A 20,754-nucleotide genomic window follows, 5' to 3' on the forward strand; every position below is an offset into this window, starting at 1 on the left:
AAAAATCTATCTACCTCCTCTTTAAATACTTTCAGTGATCTAGCCTCCACAACTCTCTGGGGTATTCCAGAGAATTCCAGACATTCACAACCCTCAGAGAAGAAATTCCTGCATCTCAGCTTTAAATGAGTGTCCCTTTATTCTGTAACTATGTCCCCTAGTTCGAGATACCCCCACATCTTCTCAACATCTACTCTGTCAAAGCACCCTCAGAAACTTGTACGTTTCAATAAGATCATCCCTCATTCTTCTAAACTCTAATGAATAAAGGCCTAACCTGTTTAGGCATTCTTGATTAGTAAACCCCTTCATCCCAGGAATCAGCCTAGTGAATTTCTTTTGAACTGCCTCCAATGCCAGTATATCCTTTCTTAAATACGGGGACCAAAACTGTACACAGTACTCCAGGTGTGGCCTCACCAACACCCTGTACAGTTGGAACAAGACTTCCCTATTTTTAAACTCCAAACCCCTAGAAATAAAGGCCAAAATTCCATTTGCCTTCTTAATTACTTGCTGCACCTGCCTGCTAACTTTTTGTGTTTCATGCACAAGAACACCCAGATCCTTCTGTGCTGCACTTTTTTGGAGTCTCTCTCCATTTAAATAATAGTCTGCCTTTTGATTCTTCCTACCAAAGTGCATGATCTCACATTTTCCTACATTAAACTCCATCTGCCAAGTTTTTTCCCACTCATTCAACCTATCTATATCCCCTTGCAGATTCCTTATGGCCTCATCACAACATGCCCTTCCACCCATTTTTGTATTGTCAGCAAATTTGGATATATTACACTCTGCCCCCTCCTCCGAGTCATTAATACAGATCGTAAATAATTGAGGCCCTAGGACTGATCCTTGTTGCACTCCACTAGTTACGTCTTTCCAACCTGAAAAAGACCCATTAATCCCGACTCTCTGTCTTCTGTGTGTTAACCAATCCTCAATCCATGCTAATACATTACCCCCAATACCGTGAGCTCCTATCTTGTGCAATAATCTTTTATGTGGCACCTTATCGAATGGCTTCTGGAAATCCAAAGACACTCCAACTACCGGTTCCTTTTTATCAACTCTGCTTGTTATATCCTCAAAGAACTCTAGCAAATTTGTCAAACATGATTTCCTTTTCACAAAACCATGTTGACACTGTTTGATTGCACTAAGCTTTTCTAAATGTCCTGCTATTTCTTCCTTAATAATGGACTCTAGCATTTTCCCAATGATCGATGTTAGGCTGACTGGCCTGCTTTTTGTTTCCTGCTTTTTGTCTCCCTGCCTTCTTGAACAGGGGCGTCACTTTAGTGGTTTTCCAATCCGCTGGGACCCTCCCGGAAAACAGTGAGTTGTGGACTATTTTGACCAATGCCTCCACTATCTCTGCAGCCACTTCCTTTAAAATCCTTGGATGTAGGCCATCGGGTCCTGCCGACTTGTCTGCCTTTAGTCCCATTAGTTTGTCAAATACTTAGTCTCTCGTGATAGAGACTGTTACAAGATCGTTCCTCCCATTAGCTCCTTGCTTATCTGATATCTGTGGGATGTTTATAATGTCCTCCACCATGAAGACCGATGCAAAATATTGGTTTAAATTATCTGCCATTTCCCTGTTCCCCATTATCAATTCTTCAGTCGCATCCTCCAAGGTCCCACAGTCACTTTAGCTACTCTCTTTCTTTTAATAGAACCATAGAAGCTCTTGCTGTTTGTTTTTATATATCTTGCCAATTTACTTTCATAATCAATTTTCTCCCTCTATATTAGCTTTTTAGTAATCTACTGCTGGTTCCATAAAATTCCCAATCCTCTGGCCTACCACTAGTTTTCGATGCTTTGTATGCCTTAGTTTTTGATTGGCTACTCTCCTTGACCACCTTTGTTAACCATGGGTAGTTCATTCTTCTCATTGAGTCCTTCTTTATGATCAGGATAAATTTTTGCAGGGCGTTATGAAATATCTGCTCAAATGTCTGCCACTGCTCATCCACTGACCTTCCCCTTAGTCTATTTTCCCAGCCCGCTTTAGACAACTCTTTCTTCATATCTTTGTAATTGTCCTCATTTACGTTTAGGACTTTGGTTTGAGACCCAAGTTGCTCGCCCTCAAACTGAATTTGAAATTCTACCATGGTGGATCGCAACCCCCTAGAGAATCCATAACTACGATATCTCTTATTAATTCTACCTCATTACACATTACTAGATCTGAAATAGCCTGTTCCCGGGTAGGTTCTGCAACATATTGCTCTAAGTAACAATGCCTAATGCACTTTACAAATTCGTCTTCCATGTTACCTCTGCCAATCTGATTTGTCCAGTCAATATGCAGATTAAAATCACCCATGACAATTGTAGCGTCCTTCTCATATGCCTCTATTATTTCCCAATTTATACTTTTGTCCGACAGTGAGGCAACTCTTCGGGAGCCTATAGCCTCTCACCCATGACTTCTTCCCCTTGCTATTCCTTATTTCCACCCAAACTGATTCCACATCACCATCTATTGCACCTATATCACTACTTACCACCTCACTGATCCCTTCCTTTATTAACAAAGCTACCCCACCTCCTTTTCCTTTTTGCCTATTTTTACGGAACGTCGAATACCCTTGAAAATTGAGTTCCCAATCTTGGTCACCCTGCAACCACGTCTCTGTAAAAGCTATCAAGTCATACTCATTAATTTCTATTTGTGCGTTCAACCCATCTATCTTGTTACAAATGTGCATTCAGATAAAGCGCCTTAAGCTTTGACTTTTTGCCATTATTACTCATTCAGGTTCTAATTTCTGCTACACTCCTCTGCTTATATTTTCTCCCCCTTCCTGTCACACTTTGATTACCGTTTGCCTCTTCACTACCCTGCACCTCTGCTCTCTCATTGCTTTTTAATTTTTTAAGCTTCCCTTCAATTGAACCCTCCCCCACACTAATTAGCTTGAAGTCCTATCTACTATACCTACTATAAAAGAAATTCTAAAATTCCCACCATCCATGGTTAACTAAAGAAATTGAGGAAAGCATCAAACTTAAGGAAAAAGAAAATAATTGTGCAAAGATGAGTGGCAGGTCAGATGATTGGTCAGAATATAAAGAGCAACGGAGCATGACTAAAAGGTTAATCAGGAGAAAGAATTTAGAGTATGAGAGGAAGCTAGCTTGAACGTAAAAACGGATAGCAAGAGTTTCTACAGGTATTTAAAAAGGAAAAGAGTAAGTAAAATGAGTGTTGGTCCTCTAGAGAGTGAGAATGGGGAGTTAATAGAAGATAATAAGGAAATGGTGGATGAAATGAACAAATATTTTGCTTCTGTCTTCAATATAGAAGATACAAAAAACATTCCAGTAATAGCTGTAAATCAGGAGGTGGAAGGAAGAGTGGAACTTGGTGAAATTACAATTACCAGGGAAACAGTACTGAGCAAACTGATGGAGCTGCGGGCTGACAAGTCCCCGGGTCCTGATGGGCTTCATCCTAGGGTCTTAAAAGAGGTAGTTAGTGAGGTAGTAGATGCATTGGTGTTGATTTTTCAAAATTCGCTAGATTCTGGGAAGGTTCCAACAGACTGGAAAGTAGCAAATATAACCCCTTTTTCAAGAAGGGGGGGAGACAGAAAACGGAACTATAGGCCAATTAGCTTGATGTCTGTCGTGGGGAAGGTGTTAGAATCGATCAATAAGGAGGCTATAGCTGGGCACTTAGAAATACTCAAGCTATAGTCAGCATGGTTTTGTGAAAGGGAAATCATGTTTAACCAATTTATTGGAGTTCTTTGAAGGAGTAACATGCGCTGTGTATAAAGGGGAGCCCGTTGATGGCCTGTACTTGGATTTCCAAAAGACATTTGAAAACTGCCACATTGTTGTGCAAAGTAGGAGCTCATGGTGTAATATATTAGTATGGAGAGAAGATTGGCCGGCTGGCAGAAAACAAACAGTATGCATAAATGAGTCCTTTTCAGATTGGTAGGATGTGACGAGTGGAGTCCCGCAGGGGTCTTTCTGGGGCCTTAACTTTTTACAATTTATATCAATGACTTAGATGAGGGCAGCGATGGCTAAATTTGCAGATGACACAAAGATAGGTAGGAAAGTATGTTGTGAAGAGGACATAAGGAGGTTGCAGGCCGATATAGATAGGTTGAGTGAGTGGGTAAAAATATAATGTGGGAAAATGTGAAGTTGTTCACTTTGGCAGGAAGAATAAAAAAGCAGAGTATTACTTAATCGGAGAACGACTGCAGAATTCCGAGGTGCACAGGGATCGAGGTGTTCTAGTGTATGAGTCACAAAAAGTTAGGATGCAGGTACAGCAAGTAATAAAGAAGGCTACTGGAATTAAAGGCCTGCTACCCGACCCGAGCCCAACGGGACCCGACACGCGTCAGGTTTGGGTCGGGTCGCACTTCAGGGTCCGGCCACACTCTATCACCACCTCAAATAAGTGACTTTAATGTTAATTTACTCTTTGGACTTTAAAGGTGGTTTTGTTACAGTTATTTTAAGATTGTGCAGGTAAGAAACAAAGTGAAAAATGGAAGGTATGTTAACCGATGGTTGGGTCGGGTCGGGTCGGGTGCGGGAAAAAATGGAAAGACTCGGGCTAGGTCGGGCATGGGATTGGATGGGGTTCTGTCGGGCTCGGATCGGGTCTCATTTGCAGACCCGAGCAGGACTTTAAATGGAAAGCTATCCTTTATTACAAGAGGAATTGAAAATAAAAGTAAGGATGTTATGCTTCAGTTATACAGGGCACTGGTGAGACCACATCTTGAATACTGTGTGCAGTTTTGGTCTCCATGTTTAAGGAAGGATGTAAATGAGTGGAGGGAGTTCAGAGGAGGTTTATTAGATTGATACCTGGAATGAGTAGGTTGTCATATGAGGAAAGGTTGGACAGACTGGGTTTGTTTTCACTGGAGTTTAGAAAAGTGAGGGGAGACTTGATTGAAGTTTATAAGATCCTGAATGGTCTTGACAAGGTGGATGTGGAAAGGATGTTTCCTCTTGTGGGTGAGTCCAGAACTAGGGAGCACTGTTTTAAAATTAGGGTTCGCCCTTTTAGGACAGAGATGAGGAGAAATGTTTTCTCTCTGAGGGTTGTGTGACTTTGGAACTCGCTGCCTCAGAAGGTGGTGGAGACGGGGTCATTGAATATTTTTAAAGCGGGGGGTAGATAGATTCTTGTCAGGCAAGGGAATCAAAGGTTATCGGGAGTAGATGAGAGTGTTGAATTCGAAACACAAACAGATCAGCCATGATCTTATTGAATGGCAGAGCAGGCTCGAGGGGCTGAATGGCCTACTTCTGCTCCTAATTCATATGTTTGCCATTCCCTCCCTAAATGTCTCTGCTCCTTAAAACCTACCTCTTTGATCAAGTTTTTTGGTCAACTGTCCTAACACTTCCTTTTGTGGCTGGGTATCAAAATTTGTTTGGTAATGCTTCTGTGAAGTGGCTGGGGACGTTTTACTGCGCTAAAGGCGCCAAATAAATGCAAGTTGTTGTGCTTATAATTTGGCCAACATTTAGCCCTCAAACAACACTACTAAAAACAAATTAACCAGTCATTTACATGCTGCTAGGATCCTGCTGTGTGCAAATTGGCACCACATTTGCCGACAGTGATTGCACTTCAAAAGTGCATCATTGGCTGAAAAGAAATTTGGGATGTTGTGCGAGACTCTCTATAAAGGCTTGTTCTTCCAAAATTAACCTCAAAGCATTAATCAAAAGTCAGCCCATCATTGAAACACATGTTCAAGTGATGCTGCAGAAAAGACCTGGGGGGCTGTTCAGCAAACCTGACTCTCGGGGTGAAGGGTTAATATTATGATACGTACGTGATTGGTGGTCCATGGATGGCAGTCATGGCAGGTCCGAAGGTTCGCTGTAAGGAATGGTTGAAGACCGGGGAGCGGATGTTGGCCAGAACAGCATCAAGGAGTGGCTGGCACAGGTACTGCTGCTTTGTGATGGACATCGGTGGAGGTGGAGGAGTGGGCTGGCGGCAGAACAGAAACTTTATTAACCACCATCATGTTTTCCTCTCACCAAGATCACTGACATAAAGCAAAAGAAGGAATAAGCTCACCACCCCCAAAAGCAGATGCCATGTCTGGAGACCAGGCCCCATTTTAACAAACTCACTAGAGCTCAAGCTGAAACTTCAGTAAAGATCTTGAATGCAATGCACAACCTGGTGGGCAAACTAACCCTTGTGCTGGGTTACTCAAACGTTACTGATAAGCATCCTGGCACCTCTTGAACCAGCTGCCCAGGAAACAGCACTGGCCATGACCATAAACTAGCCCAGAAGACTCTCTAATCATCTTATGTTACCTTTTCAAGAGGTACGAATGGCAAAATGTTCCTCTCTGTGCAACTGCTGACACACAAATGTTAAAGTCTGCCGATAATTCAGCAAATTATGACATTCAGCAAATTATGACATTCAGCTAATTTAACTAAACCTTTATGGAAACAGCGCCAGGCAGGGAGGGGATAAATAGTACTAGGTGAGGTGATGCCTCGGGGTTTATTTATACACTACCTGCGACAGCGATTCTTCTTAAATCAAACTTCACTTCCACTCAGCCAATGAGCTGGTTTAGCACTGAATAATATGGGTTCAATCACTAGTCTGTGCTGCGTTAGCTGGAACAGTAGTGGCACTACATTCAGCCTTCGGGACCTGGTTAGGAAAAAGGAGTTTAAAAGTTCCCACCCGGTTTCTGCACCTAATCGCTATCTGATGATTCCCAGTAGAATATCTATGAATGACGGAACATGCTACAGGGGCAGAATGACCTACTCCTGTCCCTATGTGCATGGATGTTGGGCGAAGGCAGAATGGGGCTAGGCTAGAATATTTACCACAGCTGAAGAGTTCCCGGTTCCCAGTGACTAGACTGGCATGTAAAGAAGGGGTACTTGGGCAAGGTACCAGGGCATGGCTGGTTCTTGTGGGATTCGCACTCCAACAATCATCAGAGTCCGCAGGAGAAGGGAAGAAAACTGGGAAAAAAATATACTGAAGCTCTCTGGTTACTAAATCGAACGGGACAACTCACCACAGCCATGTCATTCTTCAGTTTTTCCAAAGCAATTTCACACTTCTGGAGAGTTGCCAAAGAACATCTGTGAAAAAAACCCAAATCAGTCCTTTAATATCACTGATAGAAGGAATCAGCCCTTTAATATAGAAGAAAAGGAATGTTTATGGCACAGAAGGCGGCCATTCGGCCAGTCATCGACTCGTAAGAGTTATACAGCACAGAAACAGGCCCTTCGGCCCATCGTGTCCGTGCCGGCCATCAAGCACCTAACTATTCTAATCCCATTTTCCAGCAGTTAGCCAGTAGCCTTGTATTTTTTTTTATAGAGATACAGCACTGAAACAGGCCCTTCGGCCCACCAAGTCTGTGCCGACCATCAACCACCCATTTATACTAATCCTACACTAATCCCATATTCCTACCACATCCCCACCTGTCCCTATATTTCCCTACCACCTACCTATACTAGGGGCAATTTATAATGGCCAATTTACCTATCAACCTGCAAGTCTTTTGGCTTGTGGGAGGAAACTGGAGCACCCGGAGAAAACCCACGCAGACACAGGGAGAACTTGCAAACTCCACACAGGCAGTACCCTGTATTCTACGGTGTTTCAAGTGCTCATCTAAATACTTCGTAAATGTTGTGAGGGTTCCTACCTCTACTACTTCTTCAGGTAGTGCGTTCCAGATTCCAACCACCCTCAAGGTGAAATTTTTTTTTCTCAAATCCCCTATAAACCTCCTGTCCCTTACCTTAAATCTATGCCCCCTGGTTATTGACCCCTCCGCTAAGGTAAAAAGTTTCTTCCTATCTAATCTATCAGTGCCCCTCAATTCTGTATACCTCCATCATGTCCCCCCTCAGCCTTCTCTGCTCTAAGGAAAACAGCCTTTTCAGTCTCTCTTCATAGCTGAAATGCTCCAGCCCAGACAACATCCTGTGGAATCTCCTCTGCACCCTCCCCAGTGCAATCACATCCTTCCTATAGTGTGGTGACCAGAACTGTACACAGTACAGCTGCTCCATCACAACCTCCCTGCTCTTATATTCTATGCCTCGGCTAATAAATGCAAGTATCCCATATGCCTTCCTAACCACCTTATCCATCTGTGCTGCTGCTTTCAGTGATCTATGGACAAGTACACCAAGGTCCCTCTGACCTTCTGTACTTCCTAGGGTCCTACCATCCATTGTATATTCCCTTGCCTTGTTAGTCCTCAAAATACACCACCTCACACTTCTCAGGATTAAATTCCATTTGCCACGGCTCCACCCATCTTACCAGCGCATCTAAATCATCCTGTAGTCTAAGGCTTTCCTCCTCACTATTTACGACACCACCAATTTTCGTGTTATCTGTGAACTTACTGATCATACCTCGTATATTCATGTCTAAATCATTAATGTACATTACAAACAGCAAGGGTCCCAGCACCGATCCCTGTGGTACACCACTGGTCACAGGCTTCCACTCACAAAAACAACCCTCGACCATCATCCTCTGCCTCCGACCACTAAGCCAATTTTGGATCCAATTTGCCAAATTGCCCTGGATCCCATCGGCTCTTACCTTCTTAACCAATCTCCCATGCAGGACCTTATCAAAAGCCTTACTGAAGTCCATGTAGACTACATCAACTGCTTTACCCTCATCTACATATCTAGTCACCACCTCGAAAAATTCAATCAAGTTAGTTAGACACGATCTCCCCGACAAAGCCATGCTGACTATCCCTGATTAATCCCTGCCTCTCCAAGTGGAGATTAATCCTGTCCCTCAGAATTTTTTCCAATATTTTCCCAACCACTGATGTTAGACTCACCAGCCTGTAATTACCTGGTTTATCCCTGCTACCCTTCTTGGATAATGGCACCACATTCGCAGTCCTCCAGTCCTCTGGTACCTCTCCTGTGGCCAGACAGGATTTAAAAATTTGTGTCAGAGCCCCTGCTATCTTCTGCCTTGCCTCACATAACAGCCTGGGATACATCTCATCTGGACCTGGAGATCTTTCCATTTTTAAGCCCACTAAAATTGCTAATACTTCCTCCCTTTCAATGCTAATATGTTCAAGTATATCACAATCCCCCTCCCTGATCTCTATACCTACATCGCCCTTCTCCACAGTGAATACAGATGAAAAGTAATCATTTAAAACCTGACCTATGGCCTCCGGCTCCACACACAGATTGCCACTTTGGTCCCTAATGGGCCACACACTTTCCCTGGTTTTCCTCTTGCCTTTAATATAATTATAAAAAGCCTTAGGATTTTCCTTTATCTTGCCTGCCAGTGTTTTTTCATGTTCCATCTTCGCTCTCCTAATTACTTTTTTTAGTACCCCCCCCCACCACACTTTCTATACTTCTCTCGTGCCTGCACTGACGGAAAAAGAGCTATCCAGCCTAATCCCACCTTCCAGCTCTTGGCCCGTAGCCCTGAAGGTTACAGCACCTCAAGTGCATATCCAAGTGCTTTTTTAAAATGTTATGAGGGTTTCTGCCTCTACCACCCTTTCAGGCCTTGAGTTCCAGATCCCCACTACCCTCTGGATGAAACAATTACTCCTCAACTCAACTTCAATCCTTCCACCAATTACTTTAGATCTATGCCCCTGGTTATTAACCTTCCTGCTAACAAAAATAGGTCCTTCCAATCCATTCTATCTAGGCCCCTCATAATTTTATACAGCTCAATTAAGTCACCCATCAGCCTCCTTTGTTCCAAAGAAAACAACCCTAGCCTACCCAATCTTTCCTCATAGCTACAATTCTCCATTCCTGGCAATATCCTCTGCAGTCCCTTCTGTACCCTCTCTCGTGTGATCACGTCCTTCCTGTAATGTGGTGACCAGAACTGTACGCAGTACTCTAGCTGATGTCTAACTCAAGTTTTATACAGTTCTAGCAGAACCTCCCTTCTCTTATACTCTAGGCCGTTGCTAATAAAGGAAGGTATCCTATGTTACAGAAATCTCCAAGCCTGTTTGTGAAGACACTGAGACTAGGATGCCTTGGTGTAGTTTGCTTATTGCTGGTCACAGAGCTTACTTTTTCAGAGCATTTCGTCAATCACAGCATGATTTCTCTCACAAGTCCCGTTACTAAAAGGACTTTCTGCTGCTATGTGCATTGCTACAATATTCATATTTTCACACACACTACTTAAATTATCATTGGCAAATCCTCCTCCATTGTCAGTTAGAAATCTAGCCGGTGTTAAACAGGCAGATGTCCATTCATCAAAATGAGGCGGCCGATGACAGTCTCTGATCCACAACTGTTTTAGTGGCAATTCACAGCTCAATCCAAACATCAATTCCCACTCTTCCCTTCTGGACTAACTCTCTGTCCAGAGGCAACTCCCCAACTGGGCAAAAACCCAGCCCTTAAATACAAAACTATAATGAGCATCACCTGCTCTCTATTAACACTGAAATGAGTCCTGTTTATAGGGACCAGCATTTTCAATATTGTCAGATTCCCTTTCTTTTAAGAAAAAAAACATATTTACAGACAAGTATATATATAAAAAAAAATTCAGATTCCTAAATGTTACAGAGTGAGATATCCTCCTTCTAGAACCGTCAACAACTTTTCAGTAGAGACATTCCTCTTATTGAAACAGTCTGATAGTTGATGACTAGTATTTACCCATCTTAGCTTAGAGATTTCTTTCCTTTCCAACATTTGCTTTAAATTGGCTACGTCTATCCTCAGTCTTTTCTCATTTACACTTTTTGTCGAATGTACATTATCCCACAGGGATAGATTATCTATGTAACATTCAATTGGTATTGGCTTTTCAGTCTCTCTTTTAGATAATATTTCTTCCAAGATCTTGGACAAATATAACGCCATATCAACAGCATCCACAAGTGCAAGAGTTTCAGCAGCTAGTGTGCTCTTCACCACTCTTATTTTCTTGGCCTCCCATGCCAACAGGCAACTTTTCCCATTCTCTCCCACACGGAACATCACAAACTCCTGCACTGAACAATCCATCACCAAGGTTTGCATGCGAGGCATCACTAAAAATGATTAATTTTATATTTTTGGGATCACCCAAAGCTGGGAACTTCAGCATACATTTCTCTATTTTGAATTTTTTAAAAGTTTCGTTTGCCCTCAGGATGTCTTCAACCTTAGGATGTTTCATCACAAGACTAAGTTCTAGCACATCAAAACTTGCATCTGGTCTCGTCTGTGCGGCTAACCAATTGAGCTGTCCGACACGACGCCTCAACTTTTCCATTTCATCCTTGGACGCAGCTACGTCTTTCTGTCCCGATCTGGTGCGACCAATTGTGATGGGAGTGACATTTTCCAAGTAAGAATGTTGATGTAAAACTACATCCGACTCCCCTTTTTATCTCCAAACCCACATATTTAAAAGTCCCAGAAGCTTGACTGCCAATTTTAAATTCCTCCATAATTCGATGAATAACATTCTTTTCAAACTCATTAGTACCCACCCCACAAAAAATTGTCCACATGCATTATAAAGATACCCAAAAGTTTTCCATTATGGTGCCAATAAAACGTTGCAGGGTCCGCGTTCAGTTGTGAACACCCCAACTGTAACAGAACTGCCTTCACCGAAAAATACCACACCCGGGAAGCGTCATTCAACCCATAAACACATTTATTCAACTTCCAGACCTTCCCTATGTCTGATGCTTCCTTTGGAGGCTGGAGAAACACTTCCCTCTGAAGCAGGTCACCCTGAAGGAAAACCACTTTGATATCTATGGACTTGCACCTCCAAGAATAGGTTGCTAAAATGGCCAAAAAGACTCAAAATAACCTTTCCGGCGGTGGGAGACTCTACCCTGATATCTTTATCCCCCAAGCACTCCTCAAAACCTCTGGCCACCAACTGAGCTTGGCCTTATAGGTGTTATCTGGTAGGACATTTTCTGTACAGATCCATCTGTGTGATAGAGCAGGTTGGCCCCTATCCACAACCTCTGAATATACCCCAAATTCTTTCCAACTCTCTAACTCTCTCAGTTTTGCCTCTCTTATCGCCCTATCTTCTAACCTATTAGCGGCTACAAACACTTCACGATCATGGGGACTTCTGCTTCTGACCCTATCCAGAGAAGGTTCTCCACTTCTCTGCGCCTCGTCAGGCTGCGGCCTCTGTCACGTTCAGCTCTCTCTGGACTACCCCTTTCAAAATGTCGACTGGAGATCCTGTCCACTGTACACGATCTTTCCCTCCTCCTAGACGCATCTCCTGAATCATTACCTGAACTCAAGCTATGTTTTCTTCCTCTCTATTCTTGTATTCCTGTTTGCCAATCCATGGCCTTCACTTCTTGTCCCTCTTCTTGGACATTTAACCAATTTTTGTCTTTGCCTGTAGACATCCCTGCCCGTCCAACTATCATAGCCTTCCTCCAGTTATCGGACCCTGGCTGGAACCTACTTTGGCCAACTGATCCCTGGATGAGACGGCTTCTTTTTGTTCTCCACAATCAGTACGTGCTTCAGCATCCATTTCTTGAGCTCTCATATCCTGCCCCTCTGGCTCAAAATCGCACAATGCACGGGTAGGCGATGCACATGCTGCCTCATGATCATCATCTTCTCCCATGTTCTCTTTGTTCAAAAATTCATAACGCATCCCTATTACCTGCGAACAATGTGCTTTTATGGTTTGATTGCCATGTTGTATTACTAGGATTTTCCCGTCACGTCCGATAACTTTTCCCGGACCTTTCCATTCCCTATGCTCTTTTCTCTTATAATAAACAAGATCGCCAGAACTAAATTCTTCCCCAGACCGTCTTATGCAATGTCTTAATGATCTCTGAATTTTTTCTGAAGCTTCAGCTTTGATAAACACTCTCTTGCCGACATGTAGCGCATTTAGGTGAGCGGAGAAAGTAGAGCTAATAGTTGTTCCCTCCAGGGCCGAAGGATCGTCACATCGTATGGAAGGCAACTTTGGCTTACGGCCGTATACCAATTGGTATGGGCTATACCCCCCCACCATTTGCAAAGAATTTTTTACATGTACTGCCCATGCCAGAACAGTTTGTAGCTTGCAGTTCGGTTGATCCACCAATATTTTGTGTAACATTTCATCAATTATCGCATGCTTTCTTTCACACAAGCCATTGCTGAATGGACTTTCTGCAGCAACTCCAATATTTGAGTTCTCACACCTGTCCCTAAACTCGTCATTTGCAAATTCCCCTCTGTTATCTGTCAGAAATTTTGCCGGTGTTCCAAGACCCGCACCAACCCACTTCTCCATAACTTTATCCACTATTGTCCGCTTGCCCTTGTTGTTAGTCGCTGTAGATATGCTGAACCTAGGTGCCATATCAACAAAATGCAACAGATAAATACCTTGCTCTCTGTCCCACACTTTCAAGTCCATAGCCATCACTTCATTAACTTCCCGAGCTAATGAAACACTCACAACTGGATGCAGCAGTGTCTTCTGATATTTAATACATATGTCACATTGAGATGTGATTTGTTCAACCAGGGAGTCGTATTCACAACTCCGGCATCCTTCAGTGGTAGCTTTAACTTCTGCAATGAAGGATGGGCAAACTGTCTGTGCAACTTCCAGATAATTCTCCTCTTGTTAGCCAGACTCTTGTCTCCAGAGGTCAATAATACCTCTTGAACTTCTTGGCAAGAAACACTTGCTTTCCTCAATGGCATACAATAATGTCCTGATCCAGTGAATTGTAAATTTATCGCTTTACCGAAGACAAATGCTTGGTCATTCTCCGTGTCCAATCTCATCTTTGCTTTCTTCATCGAAGATTTACTCAGCAACAGTGGTATGTCACTCTGAACCATATCAGTCCTGATGAAATGACGCATTCCTGCTATTTCACAAGGGAGGACCACGCTCTTTAAAGACGTTAACGTATTATCGTCTCCAAACTAAAGCAAGTAGCACTTTCATATTCTCTAACTTTACTTCTATCTGCCTTGTCAAGGGATTCCAAGTAACAGCTCAGTCAATCGACTCCATGCACAGTTGAGGTACAGCCACTAACTAATATCGCACAATTGAATGAATCGGCAACCAAAATGCTCCTGGCCCGACTCAAGTTTTCGGTCACCAATATATTGTCATGTCGTTAATCATTATCATATTCATCATCAGAACCGTCCGCCTCATGAGTTATTTCAAATACTCGATTCCTGGTTCTAGGGCAATTCCTTCCTTGATACTTTGACTCACACCAAAAACACCTAATAACCACTCCCTGTGCATCTCTAGGATTTATTCGCCTTCGGCTATCATCCCAATCTTGCCTTCTGTTTTGATCCATAAATCGATCAAAAGTGCGACCCACTTCAAAAGGTCTTTCAGCAACTCTCGCTTTGTACAAGCGCCTGCAACGCGGCCCCCGTTGATTTTGAGAGTCAGTAATCATGGAGTCCTCCATTCTCACCACAGAATTTCCAATTTGCGACATGAAGGTAGCTGGAAACGACTGTTTTCCCAAAAATTTCTTTAGAGCAGTAGTCATTTGCTCAAAAACAGAATCTTTACCATGAAATTAAACCCCTGTCAAAACCAAAAGTCTATCCATATGAGAGATTTGTGCACAATCTAACAATTTGAATGCAAGCACAGACTCAGGAATTTCTAGATTGCATTTTTTTAGTCTGTTATATAACCTATCAAATTCCATGGCATATTCTTCCATGGACTGACTATCTGTCTTTGTAAGTTTATTAAAAATCGACCATGTCCTTATAGGCTTCCAACAAATCATCTCTTTTGTAAATCTTGTCCATAAATGGTATTAGAATTGGCAATCCCTCTTCAGTATCCAAGTCAGTAACGCCCAGTTCCGAAAATGCTTTCTTGCTAATCTTCCTTTTTCTGGGTAAAGACAGAGCCAAGGCCATACCTTGCTTCCTCTTGGTTAGGGAAATGACCCGAGTCCACATTTCCACCTCATTCTTCCATTGTTCGCATGGTTCCAATTCCAAAAAGAACGGTGGATAATCATAGTTCGAGAGCCTGTCGCGTGACTCAGCCATTTCACCCAGAAGGCTGCCGGGAGCTGTGCTTTGGTTAGAGAAAGAAACTATGTTTTTTCTTTATATTCCCACCTGAAGAGATCGAAGTTAATCCTTTGCTACCATGTTAAACAGGCAGGTGTCCATTCACCAAAATGAGGAAACCGATGACAGTCTCTGATCCACAACTGTTCTATTGGCAATTCATAGTTTAATCCAAACATCAGTTCCCACTCTTCCCTTCTAGACTAACCCTCGCCCAGAGGCAATTCCCCAACTGGGCAAAAGCCCAGCCCTTAAATACAAAACTATAATGAGCATCACCTGCTCTCTATTAACACTGAAATGAGTCCTGTTTAATTAAAGGGACCAGCATTTTCAATAATGTCAGCCGGTGCTCCCAGTCCTCTTCCTATCCACCTTTCCATTATCTTGTCCACTATTTTTTGTCTTTATTATAAATTACCGTCAACAGACTGAATCTAATCACTATGTCTATAAAGTGTAGAATAAACATGTTTTTTTTTAATCCCATACCTTCAAGTCCATCGCTATGGTTTTATTAAAGTCCCTTGCTAATGGGAGACTCACTATATGTCGCGATGGCGACCTCCTGTATTTTTTTTTTTACAGATATCACATTTTCCACTGATATCTTCGATAAGTTTAGTGTAGTTGTCATCCATTACCCCTGCATCTGCATTTTAACAGAAGACAAGATGGATGTGCAAACTGTTAATGTAGTTTTGAAATAATTTGCCTTTTCTCCTTTAAATCCCTACCCCCGGATGCCATTAATACTTCTTTAACAACCTGCTTAGAGATGTTAGGTCTCGCTAAAGGAATACAATAATGTCCCGACTGTGTAAACTGCAAAGCTACAGATTTCCCAAAGGCAACTGCCCTATCATGTTCCATATCCAATTTCATCCGAGCCTTTTTCATAGACGGTTTACTTAACAGCAAAGATATATTACTACATCTGTACGAATAAAAAGGTTTAACCCTGCTATTTTACACGGAATTACCACTCTTTTTAGTGATTTCAACATGTTGTCATCCCCAAACCTGAAACAGGTCAAACTATCGTAATCTTTGACCTTATTTCGGTCTTCCTTATTTAAAGAATCCATGTAACACCTTAACTAGTCCACTCCACATAATGTGGACGCGCACCCACTGTCTAGTACTGCGCAATTGAAAGAATCTGCGACTAGGACACTCATTACCGGACTGAAGCTTCTTGTGACCAGTACGATTCCTGCTGATTGATCAGTAATGTCATCCTCGCCTTCCACGTCATGTCTCATCTCAAAAAGCCTGTTATTCCTTTTTGGACAATGCAATAGAGTCACATCAGAAACACCTGTTGACCACCCCTTGGTTATTCCTGGGGTTCATCCTTCTGCCATAATTACCCAATTCCTGCCGTCTGTCATAGCTGCCAAAAGGGTCTTTATCCTCATTTGTTTTCTATGTGTTTCTCCTTTCATACTGATGTCTGGGCCCCATACTTGAAAGGCCTCAAAATGCTGCTGCATTGTATCCTCCACCTTCGGTGTCACCGCTAAGGAGCCCATCTGTGCCATGAAAGCAGCCGGAAAGTTATGTTTTCCCAAAAAAAAATTTCAGGGCGTCAGACATCTGATCAAACAGCATACCTTTTGCATTGAAACCAACTTCAGTTAATACCAAAAGCCTATCCATGTTCGATATCCTAGCACAATCCAACAATTTGAAGGCAAGTACTGATCTAGGAATTTCCAAGCAGAATCGCTGCACCTTGCATATAGTCGGTTAAACTCCATAATATATTATTCTATGGAAGAACCATCCATTTTTCTAAATTGATCAAAGTCCAACCACGCCTCATAGGCATTCAATAAGTCATCTTTCATATAAGTTTTATCCATAAATTTCAAGAGTTTGTCCAAACCTTCCTCATCGTCCAAATGATGAGCCTCTAGCTCCGTGAACACTTTGCCACTGATTTTGCTTCTGGCGGCAAGTGAAAGTACAAGGGCCATTCCTTGCTTTCTTTTATGTAAAGACATAACCCATGTCCACATTTAAAATTAAATTAGGCATCGAAAAGCGAGATACTACAGGCACAGTGTAGACATGTCCCCACAAAGATAAAGGGTGGTACTGCCAAATTTAGAGCCCCCTGGTTATCTAGAAGCTTACAGGATAAGTTAAAGCAGAAAAAGAAAGCTTTTAACGATCACAAAAATCTTAATACTTTAGAAAACCTAGAGGAGTATTGAAAGTGCAGAAGTGAAGTAAAAAAAGAAATTAGAAAAGCAAAGAGAGGACATGAAAAATTATTGGCAGGTAAAATCAAGAAAAACCCAAAATGTTTTATCAGTACATTAAGAGCAAGAGGATAACTAAGGAAAGGGTAGGGCCTATCAGAGGTACAAGGGAACTTATGCGTGGATGCATATGTAGGCAGGGTTCTTAATTAGTTTTTTGTCTCTGTCTTCACAAAGGAGAGGGTTGATACAGACATTGCAGTTAAACAGGCGGACTGTGAAATATTAGATACGATAAGCATAATGAGAGAGGAAGTACTAGAGGGTCTGACATCCTTGAAAGTGGATAAATCACCAGGGCCGGATGGATTGCATCTCAGGTTGTTAAAGGAAGCTAGGGAAGAAATAGCAGATGCACTGAGGATCATCTTCAAATCCTCACTAGATACAGGTGAGGTACGAGACAATTGGAGGTCTGCGAGCATTGTACCATTGTTTACAAAGAGTGCGAGGGTTTAGATTAGATTAGAGATACAGCACTGAAACAGGCCCTTCGGCCCACCGAGTCTGTGCCGAACATCAACCACCCATTTATACTAATCCTACACTAATCCCATATTCCTACCAAACATCCCCACCTATTCCTACCAAACATCCCCACCTATTCCTATATTTCCCTACCACCTACCTATACTAGTGACAATTTATAATGGCCAATTTACCTATCAACCTGCAAGTATTTTGGCTTGTGGGAGGAAACCGGAGCACCCGGAGAAAACCCACGCAGACACAGGGAGAACTTGCAAACTCCACACAGGCTGTACCCGGAATCGAACCCGGGTCCCTGGAGCTGTGAGGCTGCGGTGCTAACCACTGCGCCACTGTGCCGGCCAAATAATTATAGGCCGGTCAGTCTGACCTTGGTGGTGGGTAAATTGTTAGAATCACTTCTGAGGGACAGAATAAACTGCTACTTAAAAAGGCACGGATTAATCAGGGATAGTCAGCATGGATTTGTTTGGGGAAGGTCATGTCTTACTAACTTAATTGAGTTTTTTGAGGAAGTAACAAAGGAGGATTGATGAGGGTAGTGCAGTGGATGTGGTCTACATGGATTTGAGTAAGGCATTTGACAAGGTCACGCATGCAGACTGGTTAGTAAAATGAAAGCCCATGGAATACAGCGGAATGGGGCAGGTTGGATCCAGAATTGGCTCAGGGACAGGAAACAAAGGGTAGTAGTCGACGGATGTTTTTGTGAATGGAAAGCTGTTTCCAGTGGTGTTCCACAGGGCTCAGTGTTGGGGCCCTTGCTGTTTGTGGTATATATTAATGATCTGGACTTAAATGTGGGAGGCATGATTAGGAAATTTGCTGATGACACAAAAATTGATCGTGTAGTTGATAGTGAAGAGGATAGCTGTAGACTCCAGAATGTTATCAATGGTTTGGTTGAGTGGGCAGAAAAGTGGCAAATGGAATTCAATTCAGAGAAGTATGAGGTAATGCACTTGGGGAGGGCAAATAAAGCGAGGGAAAACACAATAAACGGGAGGATATTGAGAGGGGTAGAAGAAGTGAGAGACCTTGGAGTGCATGTCCACAGGTCCCTGAAGGTGGCAGGACAGGTAGATAGAGTGATGAAGAAAGCATATGGATTGCGTTCCTTTATTGGCCAATGTATAGAATACAAAGGCAGGGATGTAATGCTGGAACTGTATAAAGCGCTGGTTAAGCCACAGCTGGAGTACTGCATACAGTTCTGGTCACCACTTTACAGAAAGGACATAACTGCTCTGGAGAGAGTAGAGAAGATTTATAAGAATGCTACCAGGGCTTGAATGTTGCAGCTATGAGGAAAGATTGGATAGGCTAGGGTTGTTTTTCTTACAACAGAGGAGGCTGAGGAGTGACTTAATTGAGGCGTTCAAAATTATGAGGGGTCTAGATAGAGTAGACAGGAGGGACCTGTTTCCCCTAGCGGAGAGGTCAATTACCGGGGGGGGCACAGATTTAAGGTGACTGGTAGAAGGATTAGAGGGGACACGAGGAAAACCTTTTCACCCAGAGGGTGGTGGGCGTCTGAAATTCACTGCTTGGATCGATGGTGGAGGCAGAAACCCTCAACTCTTTTAAAAGGTACCTGGACATGCACCTGAAGTGCTGCAACCTGCAAGGCTATGGACCAGGTGCTGGAAGGTGGGATTAGATTGGGCGGCTAATTTGTTCATCTGGCATGGACACGATAGGCTGAATGGCCTCCTTCTGTGCCATAATATTTCTATATATCAACTTCATTCTTCCATTAATCGTAAGGTTCGGCTTTACAAAACAGCAGTGGAAAATCATATCCCGACACCTTACACTTGGTTGCAGTCATCTTTCTTCAAACAAAAACCCTCCAAATACAGCTTTCTCAAAAAAAAACTCCAATTCTAATCTCCTGTCCGAAAACAAATCTTAGTCTCCAATCTTCACTTTCAGGCAACAATTCTCTGCCACCAATGTCAGAGAAATCTCCAAGCCTGTTTGTGAAAAAGACACAGAGACTAGGATGCTTTAGTGTAGATTGTTTATTGCTGGTCACAGAGCTTACTTCTGCTCTCCAAACAACACCACAAGCCAGTACTGGCTGGCTCTTCTTTATATATACACACTTGAATACAATTAACTAATTAACACCCAACACCTCTTCACCCTATTATCTTGAACTACCAGGTATTTATCATCCATTAACAGAACTTCAGATCCTCACATCCTATACACCTTCTTGACCACCTTATCTACCTGTCCTTCAGGAATCTGTGGACATGCACTCCAAGGACCTTCTACACTTACTGTGTATACTTGCCTTGTTTGCTCTCTAAATGTATTACATCACACTTCTCCAGATTGAATTCCTTTTGCCACTTTTCTGTCCACCTGACCAGTCCATTGATATCTTCCTCACTATCAACCACACAATCAATTTTCATATAATTCTCAAACTGCTTAATCATGCCCCCTACATTTAAGTCTAAACCACTGATGTATACCATGAACAGTCAGGGACCCAGTAGTGAACCCTGCGGAACCTCACTGGAAGCAACCTTCCAGTCACAAGAACACCCATCAACCATAACCCTTCGCTTCCTGCTATTGAGGCAATTTTGGATCCAACTTACGCATGGGCTTTTACTTTCGTGATCAGTCTACCACTTGGCAAAAGCCTTGCTAAAATCCATGTAGATTACATCAACCCTCCTTGTTACTTCCTCAAAAAATTCAATCAAGTTGGTCAGATATGACCTTCCCTTAACAAATCCGCGCAGATTGTCCTTGATTAGTTCGTGTCTCCCTAAAGGACAATTTATACTATCTCTCAAAATGTTTTCCAATAATTTGCCCAAGTTTAGGCTGACTGGCCTCTCACAAGAAATAGGAGCAG

General features: G+C 42.6%; 1 protein-coding gene across 4 annotated transcripts in view; it reads right to left on the bottom strand.

Moving 5' to 3' along the window:
* Window positions 1-20,754, bottom strand: part of med15 (mediator complex subunit 15) — a 219,181-nt gene that overhangs the window by 32,560 nt on the left and 165,867 nt on the right. For all 4 annotated transcript variants that reach the window (XM_068055440.1, XM_068055438.1, XM_068055439.1 and 1 more), the window contains 2 exons: window positions 7,074-7,140; window positions 5,844-6,004 (listed from right to left, as the gene is read on the bottom strand). In XM_068055440.1, coding sequence (XP_067911541.1) covers window positions 5,844-6,004; window positions 7,074-7,140 — 228 coding nt within the window. The remainder of the gene's footprint in view (window positions 1-5,843; window positions 6,005-7,073; window positions 7,141-20,754) is intronic.

Source organism: Heterodontus francisci, chromosome 23, assembly GCF_036365525.1.
Source record: "Heterodontus francisci isolate sHetFra1 chromosome 23, sHetFra1.hap1, whole genome shotgun sequence".
NCBI lineage: Eukaryota > Metazoa > Chordata > Chondrichthyes > Heterodontiformes > Heterodontidae > Heterodontus > Heterodontus francisci.